Genomic DNA, 18,015 nt, shown 5'->3' with positions numbered 1-18,015 from the left:
GTGAACTTAATGTTACATCCAGCTTTGACAAACAGGACATCAATGACTATTCAGACACAGTGGAACACAGAGGATTCTGATATATCTCTAAGATCCATGGAACATTGGTAGGAACCAGAAGTGAAAAGGTTCAAAGCCACAGTGACTTTGCTGGCCAATGGCAGGATACTATAATCAATGATGCAATGTTCCATATCCTTGATGATGAAGTGCTTGGCTAATCACAGTCTCCCAGTAAACTAGGTCCTGGACACCATCAGCTTGAAGAAAGAGGTCCATCGGCAGATTCGCCCTAAACTCCACTTCTGTACACATTTGCTCCCCTTCCCAATGCCCCACTTTCAAAACTTTAAACATTTTGATTGCATCATGGCACGACAACAATATTGACAAGATATTTTTACTTCCTGAGCATGGTATTTACTTCGCTTAAATCTGTCATTACTACCAGAATGCACTGAAGTGGACAAACCATAACTCACTGCATCAGGAAGGGACTGAAGAGTGATGTTTTTTGACGATTCAGCACTGTTAAAGTTGACCACACCTTGGACTGGGTAAACATCATTCGTGAAAGCAGGGTCCACAATCCAGAACACACTAACATTACCAAACACTCCTCGGTCACGGATTACAGGAAAACTAGCTGATGAATTAAAGTAAAATGGTTTATTATGTGTAGCAATATGGACATAGCGATATGGATACGAATTATTTAAAGACAAACAATACTGGAATACAGTAAATTGGAATATTTATTTGGCCCTTCTTTGGAGGTCAATAAATACCATTTACCAAATCATTAATTTCCAACAAAGTCTCCAATATTATCCACTCACTCCACCATCTCCATCAATTTTGAGCTTGGAACATTGAGCTTTTCTTCCATGATATTCTCTTCTGTATCACTTGGTTAGGAGTTTCCCAACTTTCCAATCCTCCACAGCAAGCCTTTTCCATGTTTATGATTCTCATTCTCTATTTTTTGCTTGGACAGAGGTCAAACCAGACTTCATTCACCACCATCCTTCTTCACCTAGCTGAAATTGCCTTCTCAACGTCTCCATTGCCGCTCACTTCCCTCAAATAAAAGATACTGTCATGTGTGTTCTAACTACATCTACCTTTTTGTGGGATACATAGACCATTCCTTGTCTCAGTCCTATTCAGGGTGCCTCCCTCACCTCTTTTGTTGGTTTGCTGATGAGTCTATCAGTGTTGTTTCTTAATCTCACCCTGAACTGGAAAATTCCAACAACTTTGTTAAATTTCCTGACTTCCCTGGTTTTCGACTGTCCAACCCCACCTCTTTCCTTCTCTCCTTTGACTCCTCAGTCTCCATTTCCGGGCATAATATTCACGATAAATCCACAGTCTTCTACAACTATTTAAATACACATACACCCCTCCTCCTGCAAAGACTCTCTTCCATTCACCCAGTTTCACATTGTTTTTTTTACAATCCTCATTACGCTATCCTCTATACCAGTGCTTCAGATAGGTCTTCCTATTTCCTCTGGCCAAGATTTCCCTGCACCATGTCTGACAGGTCTCTCAATCATGCATTCTCCACATACCACACATATGTTCTCCCTTTTCCGTCTCCATAGTGTGGCATCATAGAGCTCCCCGTTGCCTGAAGTTCCACTCCAGCATCTTCCACATTTAAAAAATAATTACCACCACCAATAAACACATCTACGTTTCCCTCCACTCCGAGTATTCTGGAGGGGCAATTCATTCCATGACACCCCAACCCACTCTTCAATCTCTCCCAACCCTTCTTCCCTTTCCAATATGGAAGATGTAACACTTGTTCTTCTACCTCCACTATGCAGGGCCTGAACATTTTCTTCCAGGTGAAACGATGATTTACTTGTATCTCTTGCAACTTAGTAACTTATACTTGCTGCTTATGATGCGGTCTCCTGTACACTGGAGAGACAAAAGTAAATTGGGCGACAACGTTGTGGAACTTCGTTCTTCAGGTGAGAAGTGTAATATCGAGCTTTCAATCACCTATCATTTCAATTCACTGCACCACGCACTTTTTAACATTCCTGTCCTCGATCTTCCACACTGTTGCAATGAAGCTTTTAAGTAGGCACGTTATTACCTTCCAGACTCAATGTTGGGTTCAATGATTGTAGACCATAACCTTCACATTCTTTCAAACAACACCTGCTGATAATGATTCTGCTATCCTAGTTCTCACATGTCTGGAACCATTTTTATTTATTTGTTTGCCCTAGCTTTGCCTTGCAACATCATCCTTTTCATTATTTAATCTCCCCTGCCTTTCAGTCAATCACAGGCCTGCCCTCCTTCATTTCTCCAAGTTTCTACTTGATTAAACTTGATTACATCTCTAACATTTTCCAGTTCTGAACTAAGCCCATCAACCTGAAACATGAACAGATTCTCTGACTGCCGGATGTGGTGAACATTTCCCATGTGTGTCCAGGGTCCTCTTATAGCCAGCATTCAGTCTGTGTACTTTTGAAACACTCCTAGCACCATGTAGAGGTCCCGAGAAAGAAACTGTTGATTTTGTTTTTAAACCAACCTGCTCAGAGATATTATTGGGGAGGTATTGTTGCTGGGTTGTTAATCCAGAAACCAAGGGAATATTGTCGGGACCCGAGTTCAAATCCCACTGCAGCAGATGGAAGAATTTGAATTGGAGTTTTGGAAAAAATCTGAAATTAAGCATTTAATGATGACCATGAATCCATTGTTAGAAAATCACATACTGTTTACTAATGTTCTTTCGGGAAGGAAACTGCCATCATTTAGCTGGTCTGGCCTACATGTGACTCCAGACCGACAGGAATATGGTTGACTCTTAACTACCCTCTGGGCAATTAGGAATGTGTAACAAGTGTTGGCCTAACCAGCAACACCCATATACTATAAATGAATTTAAAAAAACACATCCTTAGGGCAGATGGGACTTGAACTCAGGCCTCCTGGTGCAGAGGTAAGGACACTGCCACTGCATTATAAGAACCCCAGAAAGGAACTGTATTGCTTACAAGGCTATCGCTGCCACCTGCAAAACTTTGCGCTTGTAGTCAGAAAACAACTAGATGTTAATGAAGTTAAAATGTTTCATATTGATCAAACTTGTCAAGTACTTCTCAGAGTCATTAATTTAGAGTCTTATATTTTAAAACCTAAAGCATTTTGAACTGTATTGTTCCTAGAGCTGACAATTGCTTCAGAATTGCTAAACATATTGTATAAAAGGTGATGATTTTTCCCTTAATTCTGGCACTCCATTATTAAGCAGCTGATTATGAAATATACAACATCATGACTCTATCCAACTGGAAAATGATATCAAATTATTAATTATTAAAATTATTTTTACCTCTGTATATGGTATCCCCCTTGCTTTCATTTATAGTTTTAGTAAATTCCTGAGTGATGAACTGTATCACGCCATGAGGATCATCATTCTTCAACACTGTGATATTGATCTGTGTAGCAGTTCCTAATTTGCTTGGTGGAAAACTGTGGCTGCTGATTATGGCAGAATATTGTTCATCCAGCTAAGAATAAGTGAACGCATTATACAAGGGTAAATAACACACATTATTCTGCTTTTAATGTGTTTTCAATGAAAGCTGATATAAACAATAATTGACAAAAGTGTTATTCAAGAATGGCACTCTGTGACAAATGAGAACTATTCAGGTTGATTCAATTAAATAAATAGATTTTAAAGACTTTCTTCAAAAAAGGAAGACAGGCAGACAGACAATGTAAAGTGGAAAACTTGAGATCTTAAGAACTTGACAGCCAATGGAACAGCCATCAATTACATGTTTAAAATCAGTAATGTTCAAGAAATCAGAACTGGAGGAGCATAGATATCTGCAAGTGTTTTACAGCTGAAAGTTTATAGGAGTCTGACAAAAAGGTTACAATCCTGGAGGAATTTGAGAGACAGAATTTTAAAACTTCAGATCACAAAGTCAGTAATTGGGTGAAGTGGACTTGAGCTTTTGAATAGCCTCAAGTTTACTGCTGGGTAGAATACTGAAAGGTTGAACAAACATTGCAAAAGGACAGATACAAAATAAAGAAGCCTCAAGCAAGAAGAAAGCTTTTCTACCTCAGTTAATGTGTAAACTAAAACATGCATTTGCAAAGGTCAATCCATCAACCCCCTATAAAAAAGGTGGAGAGATATCGGATTACGAACAGCACTGAATGTTTTTGCAGACATAAAGTTCCCAGACTGCGGGGGAAATCTATGCAGGAAGTCAATTGGTGCTGATTAAATAACATTGATCATAAATTTGCATTTGTACTCTGTAGTTTTTAAAGATCTGACAATGATGTTCTTAAGGTGTTAAGAACCCCGGGAAATGGAACTGGCCAGTTAAAGTAAATGTTGTGTCCATTTGCAAAATTTTTTGGTTGCAACAGAAAGTGTCAAATAGAAGTTTTCTTGCTGGCAGAAATGTCTTACTATTGAAAGGGAACAGAATTTAATGTTTCACCAAAATTAGTTACTGTATCTTAGCATTTTCCTCAAAATGGTAATATGGCCTGTCACTGCTTCTCCAAGCACATGAAAAATATTTATACTTTCCCTTGGTTTTAATTTCAAACATAGCTAGATCTGTATACAAGAAAACTAATCAATCTTAAATGCCTTTAAGAAATTCATGATTTCAAGGAAACTGTTCACATGAATAGCACAATATCCTGTGGCAATATTTACCTTCACAATTCTAACCATCGTCATATTTATACTCTAAAGATTTTATTTTAACATTCTGAGACATGATGAATCTGCAGTACCCAAAGCCTTACCTCAGGTACATTATCTTCTCTTGCTAGCAATGTTATTGCTATTTCCCTTTCCCCAGGATCAAATTCCAATACTCCTGTATTCCCATAAAACTCAAACGAAGTTTTTGGTTCCACAACATAGCGCAAGAATTGCTTCAGAAGTGTACCACGATATCGGACAATCTTTAGTTCAAAGGCAATACCTTCCTAAGAAAGGAAATATTTTAGATTTATTAAAATCAAGAACCACAAAAATGAGCAAATCACACCTAAAGAAAAACTACCATGGCCTTTTGCAATAAACAAATGACAACAAGAGGAATTATTCACATTCTATCAACATATTGATGAATATCCTCCTCTCCAACCCCAATGTCATCTTTGAAAGATTGTTATGCACCAGAATGGAGCTGACCTGCACAGTTTCTCATATTTGCCTCAGACATGGCAGACAGGGAAAATCTGCATCCCATTTTATAGGCAGGGATCTGGAGGTATTGCTGGATAGGATGATGTACAAGCAGAATGTCCTCTTCCCCCAGGACCAGCAGTCCACAACACCAAACCATGTCAACCAGCTCCAAGCTTGCTACTCGAGTTAAAGTAGTCTCAGCCACCTACAGGAATGTCCATAATGAAAATCAATGGCCTTCTCCACTCTGTCAGCGTGAGTGCCATCATCTTCTCTCTGACACCTCATACTCACTCAATCTCTCCTACTATACCCACCTCCCACCAACACTCATGCTCTACCATGCTCATTACTGCCTGCAACATCTTCCCCACTCGCTCGCAGCCACCTCAACCCAATAACCCTGCATGCCTTTTGCACTTCCTAATCACTCATTTGGGACAACTCACCAACTGTATTAACAGGAACAGCTGTGCCACCAACATTCATCTTCTGTAATACTTGCCACTCTCTCATTCCAAGAGGAAAAAAAACCCTCAAAAGGGCAATAAGAGCCAATATGGGTGGTTTAGTGCCGAACATTTAGATCCTCATCTCTTATGATTCTGACTATCCTGAGCAGGCCTGGCCTGGTATCAGAGGCTGCCCTTGACTTATGGTGTCAGGACCCCCAGACTTGATTGACAAACATCTTGGTTTTGCAGTTTCACTCTGTGGCACAACTAGACAGAAATAATATTAGCCTGGGATATCTGGCTGAGGGGACAAAGTGCAAAAAAAGCTAGGCAATGCAAGGCAGGCATTATACAAGCATCCAATAAGCTCAGAATGAGTAATTGCTAGAAGCAACCAAACAGCTCAAAAATACAGCCTGCCCCAGTCCATAAGCTGAATCAGGTGAGCCTGAGTGTGTAGTGTCCTTGCGGCAGCATTACAATGATAATTGTCATGACAATGTCATTGCAGCCTGAGGTACAGCACAGTGGTGCAGAAGCATCCTATAAATGGATCAGAGCCATGTCATGAGTGTTCTAAAGGCTGTCAGGTGTCAGATGCCAATGTCTGTGGATGTGGGATGCACATGGGCAATGCCCATACAGCCGTTCCCTTAGATGCTGATATCCAGTATCCAACATGTAGGTTGTTTGGAGCAAATAGCAAGTTCAACCTGCTCTACTTTCCATTTTAGGTTTCCCAATATCTAGTTTGTTGTGCAATGTGTAACCACTAAAAAGCCATGGGAAATCACCAATTAATCTTCCAGTGGAGCGAGTTACTTAACATGGAGAAGCCAGTGTTGAACTGGGGTGGGATAAGTTAAAAATCACACAACACTAGGTTATAGTCCAACAGGTTTATTTGAAAACACTAGCTGGACTATAGTTTGTTTTGTGTGATTTTTAACGATGAATTCTGTTGTAATGGCCTACCCCTCTGGAACTCATCACCTGAGCCCTTTATAAAGCAGACCCAGGAATGGGACTTACAGTAAGATGGTGGCAGAGCAGGATGTTCCATCCAGGACTCATCTACTCCACCCGTTCTTTTTTCTTTTCTCCTCCCTCTTTTCTTCCTTTCTCTCAGCCTTGGACACCCAACCCTGGCCTCCAACTCCCAGCGTCTGAAGCCAGGACGCCAGCAACCAGTGGGTCCGGTGTGAAACGGAATCAGCGGCCCAGTGCGGAGCATGGCAGCAGCCAGCAGTCAGACCACGTGGAGGCCCCCAGTTCTGATCTGATGAGGAGAGCACTCGGAGAGAGACTGTGATGTTTGTCATTTTAACTTTGCTTCTTGTTTTTCTAACATATGGTTATACTGTGTATAATGTAATTTTTATTTTCTCATTTCTCTATTCTGTAACTAAGGCTTGTACCTACGTACTCTGTACCTAAGATGGCACCGTGTGACATTGTTACACTGTAACTAAGCTTGTAACTGAAGGAGCTGTACCTCAGTATCTTTGTACCTTCGATGCCGCTATAAATGGTGACTTCTAAACTTTTCACTGAACTCATTTGAGTACATGTGACATTAAAGTGAACTCAATTCAGAACTATCCATCACAGACTGGGACTAGCCTATGGATGCCATGGGTAGTGGCTCTATTTTGGTGTTCAACAATAAATGATGTTCCTTTCCAGTCAGGCCTCTTGAGTTATTACGGGCAGGTTTGGTCAAATCGCAACCTGAATATTAATGCGGCATGTTGTTAGTCACCATCAATTGGTAATTATTCATGGCCCAGTGGGAATGTTGATAAGCCACTAATGGAAAGAGATGGGACAAGTTGATCTCAGCATTAAGTTATGCCTCAGCGGACTTCTAAGCCGATTCTGCCTAAAAGTTCACCAAAACGCAAGCCATAGAATCCCTACAGTGTGGAAGCAGGCCGTTCATCCCATCAAATCCATACTGGCACTCTGAAAAGCATCCTACTCTGCCTACCCCTGTAAATGTGCATTTCCTATGGCTAACCCTTGTAGCCTGCACATCCCTGAACACTATAGGCAATCCTCCTAATCTGCACATTCTTGGTCCATGGCAGGAAACCAAAGAGCCCAGGGTAAACCATGCAGACACAGGGAGAATGTCTGTGTGGAGTTTGCACAGTCACCCGAGGGTGGAATCGGACCAAGGTCCCTAATGTGGTGAGGCAGCACTGCTAACCACTGAGCCACCATGACCTGTACAATTCAGCCCATAATATGTGCAACAACATGAAGTAACCTGAAATTAGGACCTGATCAGGTGTACCTGAGAACTCTGTGGGAAGCTAGAGAAGTGATTGCTGGGTGCCTTGCTGAGATATTTGTATCATCGATAGTCACAGGTGAGGTGTTGGAAGACTGGAGGTTGGCAAACATGGTGCCACTGTTTAAGAAGGGCGGTAAAGACAAGCCATGGAACTACAGACTGGTGAGCCTGACCTCAGTGGTGGGCAAATTGTTGGAAGGAATCCTGAGGGACAGGATGTACAAGTATTTGGAAAGGCAAGGACTGATTAGGAATAGTCAACATGGCTTTGTGCGTGGGAAATCATGTCTCACAAACTTGATTGAGTTTTTTGAAGAAGTAACAAAGAAGATTGATGAGGGCAGAGCAGTAGATGTGCTCTATATGGACTTCAGTAAGGCGTTCGACAAGGGTCCCCATGGGAGACTGATTAGCAAGGTTAGATCTCGTGGAATAAAGGGAGAACTCGCCATTTGGATACAGAACTGGCTCAAAGGTAGAAGACAGAGGGTGGTGGTGGAGGGTTGTTTTTCAGACTGGAGGCCTGTGATCAGTGGAGTGCCACAAGGATCAGTGCTGGGTCCTCTACTTTTTGTCATTTACATTAATGATTTGGATGCGAGCATAAGAGGTACAGTTAGTAAGTTTGCAGATGACACCAAAATTGGAGGTGTAGTGGACAGTGAAGACGGTTACCTCAGATTACAACAGGATCTGGACCAGATGAGCCAATGGGCTGAGAAGTGGCAGATGGAGTTTAATTCAGATAAATGTGAGGTGCTGCATTTTGGGAAAGCAAGTCTTAGCAGGACTTATACACTAGGGAGTGTTGCTGAACAAAGAGACCTTGGAGTGCAGGTTCATAGCTCCTTGAAAGTAGAGTCGCAGGTAGATAGGATAGTGAAGAAGGCATTTGGTATGCTTTCCTTTATTGGTCAGAGTATTAAGTGCAGGAGTTGGGAGGTCATGTTGCGGCTGAACAGGACATTGGTTAGGCCACTGTTGGAATATTGCATGCAGTTCTGGTCTCCTTCCTATCAGGAAGATGTTGTGAAACTCGAAAGGGTTCAGAAAAGATTTACAAGGATGTTGCCAGGGTTGGAGGATTTGAGCTATAGGGAGAGGCTGAACAGGCTGGGGCTGTTTTCCCTGCAGCATCAGATGCTAAGGGGTGACCTTATAGACGTTTACAAAATTATGAGGGGTATGGATAGGATAAATAGACAAAGTCTTTTCCCTGGGATCGGGGAGTCCAGAACTAGAGGGCATAGGTTTAGGGTGAGAGGGGAAAGATATAAAAGAGACCTAAGGGGCAACTTTTTCACGCAGAGGGTGGTATATGAATGGAATGAGCTGCCAGAGGATGTGGTGGAGGCTGGTTCAATTACAACATTTAAGATCCATTTGGATGGGTATATGAATAGGAAGGGTTTGGAGGGATACGGGCCAGGTGCTGGCAGGTGGGACTAGATTGGGTTGGGATATCTGGTCGGCGTGGACAGGTTGGACCGAAGGGTCTGTTTCCATGCTGTACATCTCTATGACTCTATGACTCTGTAACATGTCATAAGTGACTTCATGTCCAGTAAAATAACCTCTTTTACTGGACATGAGACTCGTGAGGTTTTCCTTGACCACACTGGACCAGCAGACCCTGTAGGTCTTTATGCTTAATGAAGATCATGGTAATAAGGCTAACACATGGTGAAGTGCAGACTCAAATTTAGCTGCCATTATTTATTTTAATTTTAATTAGTTTATGATATACAATTTTACAAATAGCAATTTTTCCCCAAAGAATACCAATATCAAAATATTAGCTACAAAAGTATCTGAGGAAACCATGGTATTCTAAATTTTAAATAGAACTACCTCAAAGATTACAGAAACCAGTGAGTCATTCGACTAGAAACGTTAATTCTGATTTCTCTCTACAGGTACTACCAGACTTGCTGACCTTTTTCAGCAATATTTGTTTTTGCTTTAGAAACTAGATTGCTTAAGACTGCAAATGTGCGAGATCTGTAAATCTCTTTGAATCAAAAACCATCAACTAGTGAGTGGAATTAAACAGACTAGAAAACAGACAAAATGAATTAAGAGAAAAAAGATGCCAACTCTTTGACTGGTAGGTTGAAAAGTCAAAAATATGTGCATAGAACTGAGAGACAGCTTTCAGCTGATTGATGACACGTGCGGGACAGCTATGATTAACCTGACAGGCTAAAAGCTGACATAGCTCCCTTCCAAGAGACAAGGCTCACAGAGTGGATTGTTGACAGAGAAACAACATACATTCATCTGTCAGGCTTCATTTTAAAGAACTTCCACAAATCGTTCAAAAAAAGAGTTCCCTCTATCTGCCCCTCATTGCAACATTAGGAGTGTCTGTTCTCCAATCCTGTGCTCTGCAAAGATCGTCTATTGTCATGAAATGGATCATAACCCCAAATTACTTATGGATGCATTGAAAGTATGATTACAACATGCGTTTCTCTTCAAATAAATTACATACAAGCCAAAAGGTGCCCGAGAATGTAAATTCAGTGGCAACATGGGAAAATTCATGTGGATTACATTGAGCCCCAAGAAGCATCATGAAATGTCACACCCAGAAGAGTGTCAGAGGAATATCAGATAGCAACACTTCAAAACAAGAGATATCATTCAAAATACTGAACTGTGATCTCTTCTCGTTTATGTTGCAGACTGTGGATAATGATGAGTTGAGAAAAGGTAGTTCTGGGCAAAAGAATTTGTGTTTTACTTTTCCAAGTATTGTGAAGAAAGAGAGTTAAGAAACCACAGCAATCCCTAGTCCCAGTATGCCGAAGAATACTGGAATGCTAGTGTACTAGCTTGTGGTTCGAGATATGCTGTATAAAAGTGTGCTATTCAAGGACACAGCTTAGCCCTGGGTGTGCAGATAAAATGAAATAAAGTCTCTCTCCAACTGCTGAAATTTGTTCACAAAGCCATTGGTGAAAGACATGATGTGGTGGTGCTGGTGTAGAACTTGGGTGGACAAAAGTTAAAAATCACACAACACCAGTTATAGTCCAACAGGTTTATTTTAAAGTACAAGCAGTGCTCTGAAAGCTTGAACTTTGAAATAAACCTGTTGAAAAAATCCGCTCAAACCCCTCACAGCTAACTGCAGAACTAAAAGTCTGGAAACAACTATTTCACTACTAAAGTCAGCGACACCAGGATCGGCCACTTTAACAGCTGTAATGTTTCATAATCTATTCATTATGAACATGCCAAAAATATGTTTTTTTTTTGTTTTACCTTTTTGGACTTACTTCTCTGCATATCTTTTCACATCTATTAGTAGCAAATAAACTCACTCTTAACTTTAATTCAAGGAAGCCTGGTTAAATTGGTTCCTTTTGAAACAAAAATGGACTTGTGTTGGGTAATGATATCCATAGAGGAAAGATCCTTTTTAAGCTAACTTCATTAGGATCAAGCGAGCGGGAGGTTGGATAAAGAGAAGCATGTTCATCTTGCCTCACCTGGAGGACAAGCATTTACGAATATCTCACCAAGAATTGGAACAACTTGGGGACCCTTACTTGTAACACTTTGCTTAAGTAATAAAATGTTAATATGTTAAGTATAATTTATTAGTCAGTGCTATAAATTGTAAACTTGATTATACATATATTTTTAATTATAGCCTCATTGTAAAATTCCATTCTGTTTTGACTCCCTTCCTTATTTGATGGCAAGATGAAACTTCCAGGTGAAGTCATATTATTCATGAATGTATCCTTTTAAAGCTAGGAAAATGCAAACACATCAATAGCCTATGATATGAAGAAACCTGATTCCTAGGGAATCAAATAAAGCTGTACTTTATTTATAATTTTCCATAGAACTATTCATTCTAAACACCATCCATCTAGACTTACATTGACAAAATATGGTCCTCTCGTTTGTGGGGAGAATTCAAATACTCCACCCGGGTCATCATTTTGTAAAATAATTATCTTTCGACTGGTAAATCCTGATTTCACGATCTGGTTTTCAGAGTTAGTCCTGCAAATGAAAGATAAAGTCAAAAACTGTATTTGCTTCAGGTTCACATGCATCCAAGTAGAGCATACTATTTAACAAAAATACTTGCTAACTAATGTGCAAAAAATCAAAACCAAGTACAATGTTGAGAGAAATTACATTTTTGAAGCAAGTTAGAATTTTTTTTCCAATAGAATACAACCAACTGTAGTCATATAAAATTTGTTCTGGTGCTGCCATTATTCGACTAAAATCAAAAGCCTGGTGGCACAAATGGCACAGTGTTTAGCACTGCTGCCTCACAGCGTCAGAGACCCGGGTTCAATTCCCGCCTCAGGCAACTGCCTGTGTGGAGTTTACACGTTCTCCCCGGGTCTCCGTGGGTTTCCTCCAGGTGCTCCGGTTTCCTCCTACGGTCCAAAGATGTGCAGGTTAGGTGAATTGACCATGCTAAATTGCCCATAGTGTTAGGTGAAGAGGTAAATGTCAGGGAATAGGTTTGGGTGGGTTACTCTTTGGAGGGTCAGTGTGGACTTGTTGGGCCAAAGGACCTGTTTCCACACTGTAAGTAATCTAATTATTAAATAACAAAAATAAATTTATGCATACAGATTACAGTACCAAACATATTTAATTTACAGGTACATAGAATTATTACATGAGTGTTTAACTTAGTAATATATTATCATATACCATGGGAAAACACAAACCATGCAATACAGAACAAGGGAATGCACAGCAAAGCCCACTCCAGATATAACGTTGTGTACAGACAATGGATTCAGAACAAGGCCATCCCACAGTCATAATGTGCCAAATCAGCACATAATGGAAATGCTGCTTCTCAGTGGCAGGAGATCCCACCCTCTGGAGTTGGTGCCAATCAGATTGACCAATAGCACCAACAGTCCCAGAGGTGCCAGACTTCAATAGTGGGCACTACCAGAACCAGCAACCAATGCCAGAAAAAAGGCCCAAAGGAACCCCCATTTGGAACAAATAAGGGCCATTGATGGGGTGGATTCTTTGAACTGAGGGATTGGGAATGAGTGATCCATACAGGAAGGAACAAAGGGAGCTACCACCTTCAAGGGGTGACCCCAGTGCATACATGGCAACTCTGAAAATAGCTTTAAAACATTTAAAAATAATGGGCTGCCTATTCCCTTTAGGGAATTCCAGGAGTATTATGATGTGGGCAGGGTAATTTTGGGAGACTGAATCATGGGAAAACTGTCAATTTTGTGACCTGTCTGCCATTTATTATAGGAGTGAGCTTGTCAGTGTGTAGGAAGATGATGGGCTGGGCGCCTCATTCTATTTTACATGCAAACCCCTGAAAAACAATGCACGCAATAACCAACCCATGATTCAAATCAACGTTTACATTATAGAGCATAATTTTCACTCTAGTCATTTTGATGCCAACATTGTGCTCAAATCAACAGAGAAATTCTAACATCAACAAGTTATATTAGAGGGGCAGTGAGTGATCCAGATAAACTGACCTTTATGGCCTTTATCGCCACCTCATCCAAATCTACATAGAAATAGAGGGCAGAGTTTTAACCTGGACAAGCAGGTGGGATATGCTGTGGACAGGGGAGTTAAATATTTGAGCACATTGGGAAGCGGACTTTAACTCAACAGCCACCAAGTTTTTTACAAGCAGTCAGCCTGCTCTTCGGAGGCTGGTTAATAGTTTAAGTACTTAACTAGGCTAAAATAATCAGATGTATCATGTCTTACAGATTGAACTGTGACTGACTGAGACTCCCACCTGAAGAAAACTGGCAGCTGCAGTGAGGCAGAAGCGACCACAAGAAGAAAGCAGTAGCCTTTCCAGCACTCCTTATAGACCAGGAGAAACACGAGTGAGAGGCAGGATGATGAGCTGCTGAATTTTGAATGAGTTGGAATAATGGGAGGACAGCAACGGAGTCGTTGGAAAGTTCAGTATATCACTTTTGACAGATTTGTCTAGCGTACCAAAGTCTGGCAGAGCACCATGCTGTCAAACCACTAATGTCTTTGATTGTCCATATTACACCCTTTCTTATCATGTCATCTTCACTCTCCAGTTTATGCTGAGCTATGATATTACTTTACATAAACCTATTTCATCCATTCTGAATGCCTGCCATCCACAATTTCCTTACAAGTTACAGATAGTCTCAGATTGGAAGCAAAAGCATTTCACGGCACAAAAATGGGTGGCTGGTCATACGATTGTACAGAATATAAAAAGCAGCAAAGGATGACTAAAAAAATTCAACAAGTGTAAAGTTAAGTTACAAGAGAAAACTAGTGCTAGTGTAACAATGTAAGCCTCACAACTTTAATAACTGCTCATGGATAGAAAGAATCAGCAATTACTCTTGCTGGAATAGACTGTTTCACAAGATGAAAGAGACAAGGAGGCATTGTTATAAAGAAGGAATTAAAGGCCATATGTAAAGAACAACATAAACAATCTGTTTCCTGGTAGACAGGAGATAACACCTGTTTGGTAACATACTACCCCATGACAAATGGGCAATTAAGTCTTGTGAACAGTTAATCAAGTACTGGGTTAATTGCAGGAAAAGCTGCATTTTAAACAGACAGCTAACCCTGAATGTAGCAAGGAACAGAAGGGCTACTTCTGATAAGAAGGCAAGCTACAGACTTGAGGTCTCCAGAAAGAGTAATCATTGTTGGGACTGAAAGAATCTTCTGAATCACAAATAAGATCACACTACAAACCTTAGAGAAAAAAACTGTGTAAGAATCCAACACCAGAACAAGTTAGTAACAGAACTTTGAAGAACAACATTGTACAAGGCTTAAACCCTGGATACTTCCAGAGACAGACCACTGTTGGTGAAATCCTGGCCAGATTCCATCATTAATCAAGGGCTAATAGCCAAATTAGGTTGTGAGGTTGAACTAATTAACTTGAGATGTCTTATTTTAGTTGCTACATGCAATAATTGTTTCAATACTAAATTATCTGTGAGATTTCTTAATAAGTAGCCAAATTAAGGGTAACTTGTGGGATTTACCCACACACTGGCTAAAATATAAATACAGATACTGTGGAGGTGATGGCATAGTAGTAATGCCACTGGATTGGTAATCCAGAGCCCTATTCTAATGTTCTGGGAGCCTGGGTTTGAATACCCCACAGAGCACAAGGAGGATAGATAAGTGAAGTTAGTGGGAGAAAATCTGGGAAATGAAGTATAATGTAGGAAAATGTGAAATTCTCAATTTTAGCTGGAATAATAAAAAGTATATTATCAATTTTGTGAGAAATTGCAGAGCTCAGAGATGTAGAACAATCTGGGTGTCCCATGCATGAATCACAAAGTTAGCATAAAGGTACAATAAGAAATTGGAAAAGTTAGTAAAAAACTCATTGTTTGCCAAGAGAAGTGATTATAGAACATACACCCCATGTCTCCCAGATAAAAACATCGGTAGCAATGTCACTGGTCACATAAACTTTAGGTATATTTAAAGCAGAGACTGATAGATTTCTGATTATCATTGGCATACATGGCTGAGAGGATGGGATGGGAAAAGGGCACTTAAATGTTTGATCAGCCATGATGGTGTTGAATGGTGGGGCAGGCTTGACAAGCCGAATGGCCTACTCCTGTTCCTATGTTTCTATGAATGCTGGAGTAGGCTTGATTGGCATAGTTCTTGATGCTAGCTCCTATATTTGAGCATTCCTGAAATCTAACTGTTGAATCATTATATAAATGCTGGCCTTACTAGCAACCTCTAATGAGCAAACACTTAAGAAAGGAGCAATTATTCTGAACAGCAAAATGACCAACAAAATGGCCCATGGTCCCTGCACATGATCAGTGATGTCAGTCAGCTGTGACTGACTTCACAATGAGCCTGCACGTGGGCTGCTGACATCACCACATCCTGTGCACACTAGTGTCAGTGCAGTTCCACCTTTCTTTCACAACAATTAGTTTTTAAAAACAATTACCAATGTCCTGTGCTGCCCTAGCCACTTCTTGTCATGCTGTCTCCTGGCTCCTCAAGCCATTTCTGGGCCAGAGAATTGTATAAGAATCCAACATCAGAACAAGTCAGTAGCAGAACATCTGTTTATCAGCAAGACCAAATGTCCACCATAAAGTAGTCATTTTTGCACGTCACTTCAAGTAAATTGCACTGAATCATTCACAGACTGCTGGTGTTTTTGCTCCTTGCTGAATACTTAAATTAGTTATCTAAGTCACTGCTGGGCCTCAGTCAACATTTTGGCCAGGTTGCCTTTCTGCCAAAATCTGAGAGTGTGCACCTTTCTAGTATTTTCAGGAATTAATCTCCTGGACACTACCCAAGTAACTTTGCAAAGAAAAAAGGGAGCAAAAAAATTGGTCAGTTTTTATAACCTTAACATCAATAACTTAATGATCATTTGACCTCAACATTCTCTACTTCAAATAAAATTATTCCTGCCACCTTATTTGTCACAAACTCAACTACTTTTTGAGAGTAAACTGTGTTAGTGCTTCAATAAATTCTAACATGCATACTAATTGACTCCATTCAATGTTCCAGTTATTTCAGGAAACTGTAGACATTTTCTGCTGTCGAATGAAATCCAATAATGCTAATTCTGTATTTGACCTTTGCAAGCAACAAAGTCAGTGTTCACTGCTTCACTCTATTGGATTGAAAACTTGGGTCCCAAAACCAGTTTGCCAATCAACTGTGTCCTCTAGTTCCTTGATGTATATTAATTATATTAACGAATTTTGTAGAATAAAAATGTATATTGATGGTTTCACAATGCTAATCTTAGTTCTTGCGTGCAAAATTCAGAAATTGTAAGGGTGCATTCTCAAATCACAAACAATCAGTAGCCATCAAGACAGTGCACAATTTTACATGGTAACCAAGAAAGCATTGACCCATTTCAATTTTCAACTCTACAACAGTCTCAACAGCATGATCTATAGCCACGCTGATTTCAACATCAATAATGATAGAACTGCACTATGTAAACTGTTTGTCTCCATTCAAATGTAAATTTATACATTAGGCTAATTTCATGTGAAGCAAATGCAAAATGGCAATGCAAAGTAGCTTACCTGGGATAAAATTGTGATGAGCAAACAATGCTTCTTCAAGATCCTCATAGCACTGTTTTCCTCTTTAATTATTAATGAATTATCAAAGCAGCCACCAAACAAGGAGAGTAACCATGGAAGCAAACCTACTATGCTAATAAGCCACTTTACATGTTGTGAACCAAAAGGTTCTTTCATTTTAATCATGCCACATGCAACAGATGATGCGTGTGTTAATACTGCATTCACAAGACATCAAATAAATGAGAATCATGACAGTGGTAGCCAAACCTAAACAACACAATTTACTCTACTTACCCAAAGTATACCACAAACCTTTCTGTCTCTACCCTGTAGACACAGAGTGGTGAGAGATATGAATTTCATTTCCATAATTTTAGAAGGTAGGATAAGAAAAAGGTTATTTTGTCCTTGTGCAACATTGCATAACATGCACACTACAAAAATCTTACTTGTTTTGAGTAAAAATGTATTCAGAGAGCTCACTATTTCTCAATGAATTAGTGTGACCGTATAAAAAAAAATGAGTGTCAAGGTTGACTCATAACACAATGTCAAGATGAATCCAAAAATAATGATTACTAAACACAGCATTTGGGCAAACTGCAGCAGCTACAGAAATTTCATTTCAGGTTTTGTAATACCATACTGTCCTTGTACCCATAAATATCAATGTAAAGTTCTCTTTACCTGTGTGTTTGGAACATGTGCTTATTCTGCTAAATGCACCATTTTCACATATAGCCAGAAAAAAATCAGTGCACAAACAAATTTCTTTTTGCAATATTTCGTAACTGCTGACATTGAATTCAATAGATTTGTCTTTGCCACTAATGTAAACGATGAGCTTTTTTTTTTCCTTATGGAATGCACTTTTCCATGATTTTAAGGAGGATTTTAAGTGATGCTGATTTTTGAACCAGTTCACCATATCAA

The 18,015-nt window shown here is 39.9% G+C and overlaps 1 protein-coding gene across 2 annotated transcripts in view; it reads right to left on the bottom strand.

The window, feature by feature from the left end:
* The window catches only part of adgrv1 (adhesion G protein-coupled receptor V1), a 563,049-nt gene that overhangs the window by 484,277 nt on the left and 60,757 nt on the right, over positions 1 to 18,015 (bottom strand). The window contains exons 12-16 of one of the 2 annotated variants that reach the window (XM_072582867.1): positions 17,377 to 17,409; positions 11,869 to 11,995; positions 4,828 to 5,013; positions 3,374 to 3,554; positions 483 to 646 (exon numbers count right to left, since the gene is read on the bottom strand). In XM_072582867.1, coding sequence (XP_072438968.1) covers positions 483 to 646; positions 3,374 to 3,554; positions 4,828 to 5,013; positions 11,869 to 11,995; positions 17,377 to 17,409 — 691 coding nt within the window. The remainder of the gene's footprint in view (positions 1 to 482; positions 647 to 3,373; positions 3,555 to 4,827; positions 5,014 to 11,868; positions 11,996 to 17,376; positions 17,410 to 18,015) is intronic. The other variant, XM_072582868.1, reaches the window with a different exon arrangement.

This window comes from Chiloscyllium punctatum, chromosome 2 (assembly GCF_047496795.1).
Source record: "Chiloscyllium punctatum isolate Juve2018m chromosome 2, sChiPun1.3, whole genome shotgun sequence".
NCBI lineage: Eukaryota > Metazoa > Chordata > Chondrichthyes > Orectolobiformes > Hemiscylliidae > Chiloscyllium > Chiloscyllium punctatum.
Note: the sequence above shows the minus strand (reverse complement) of the source record. Positions and strands in the feature narration are given on the sequence as shown.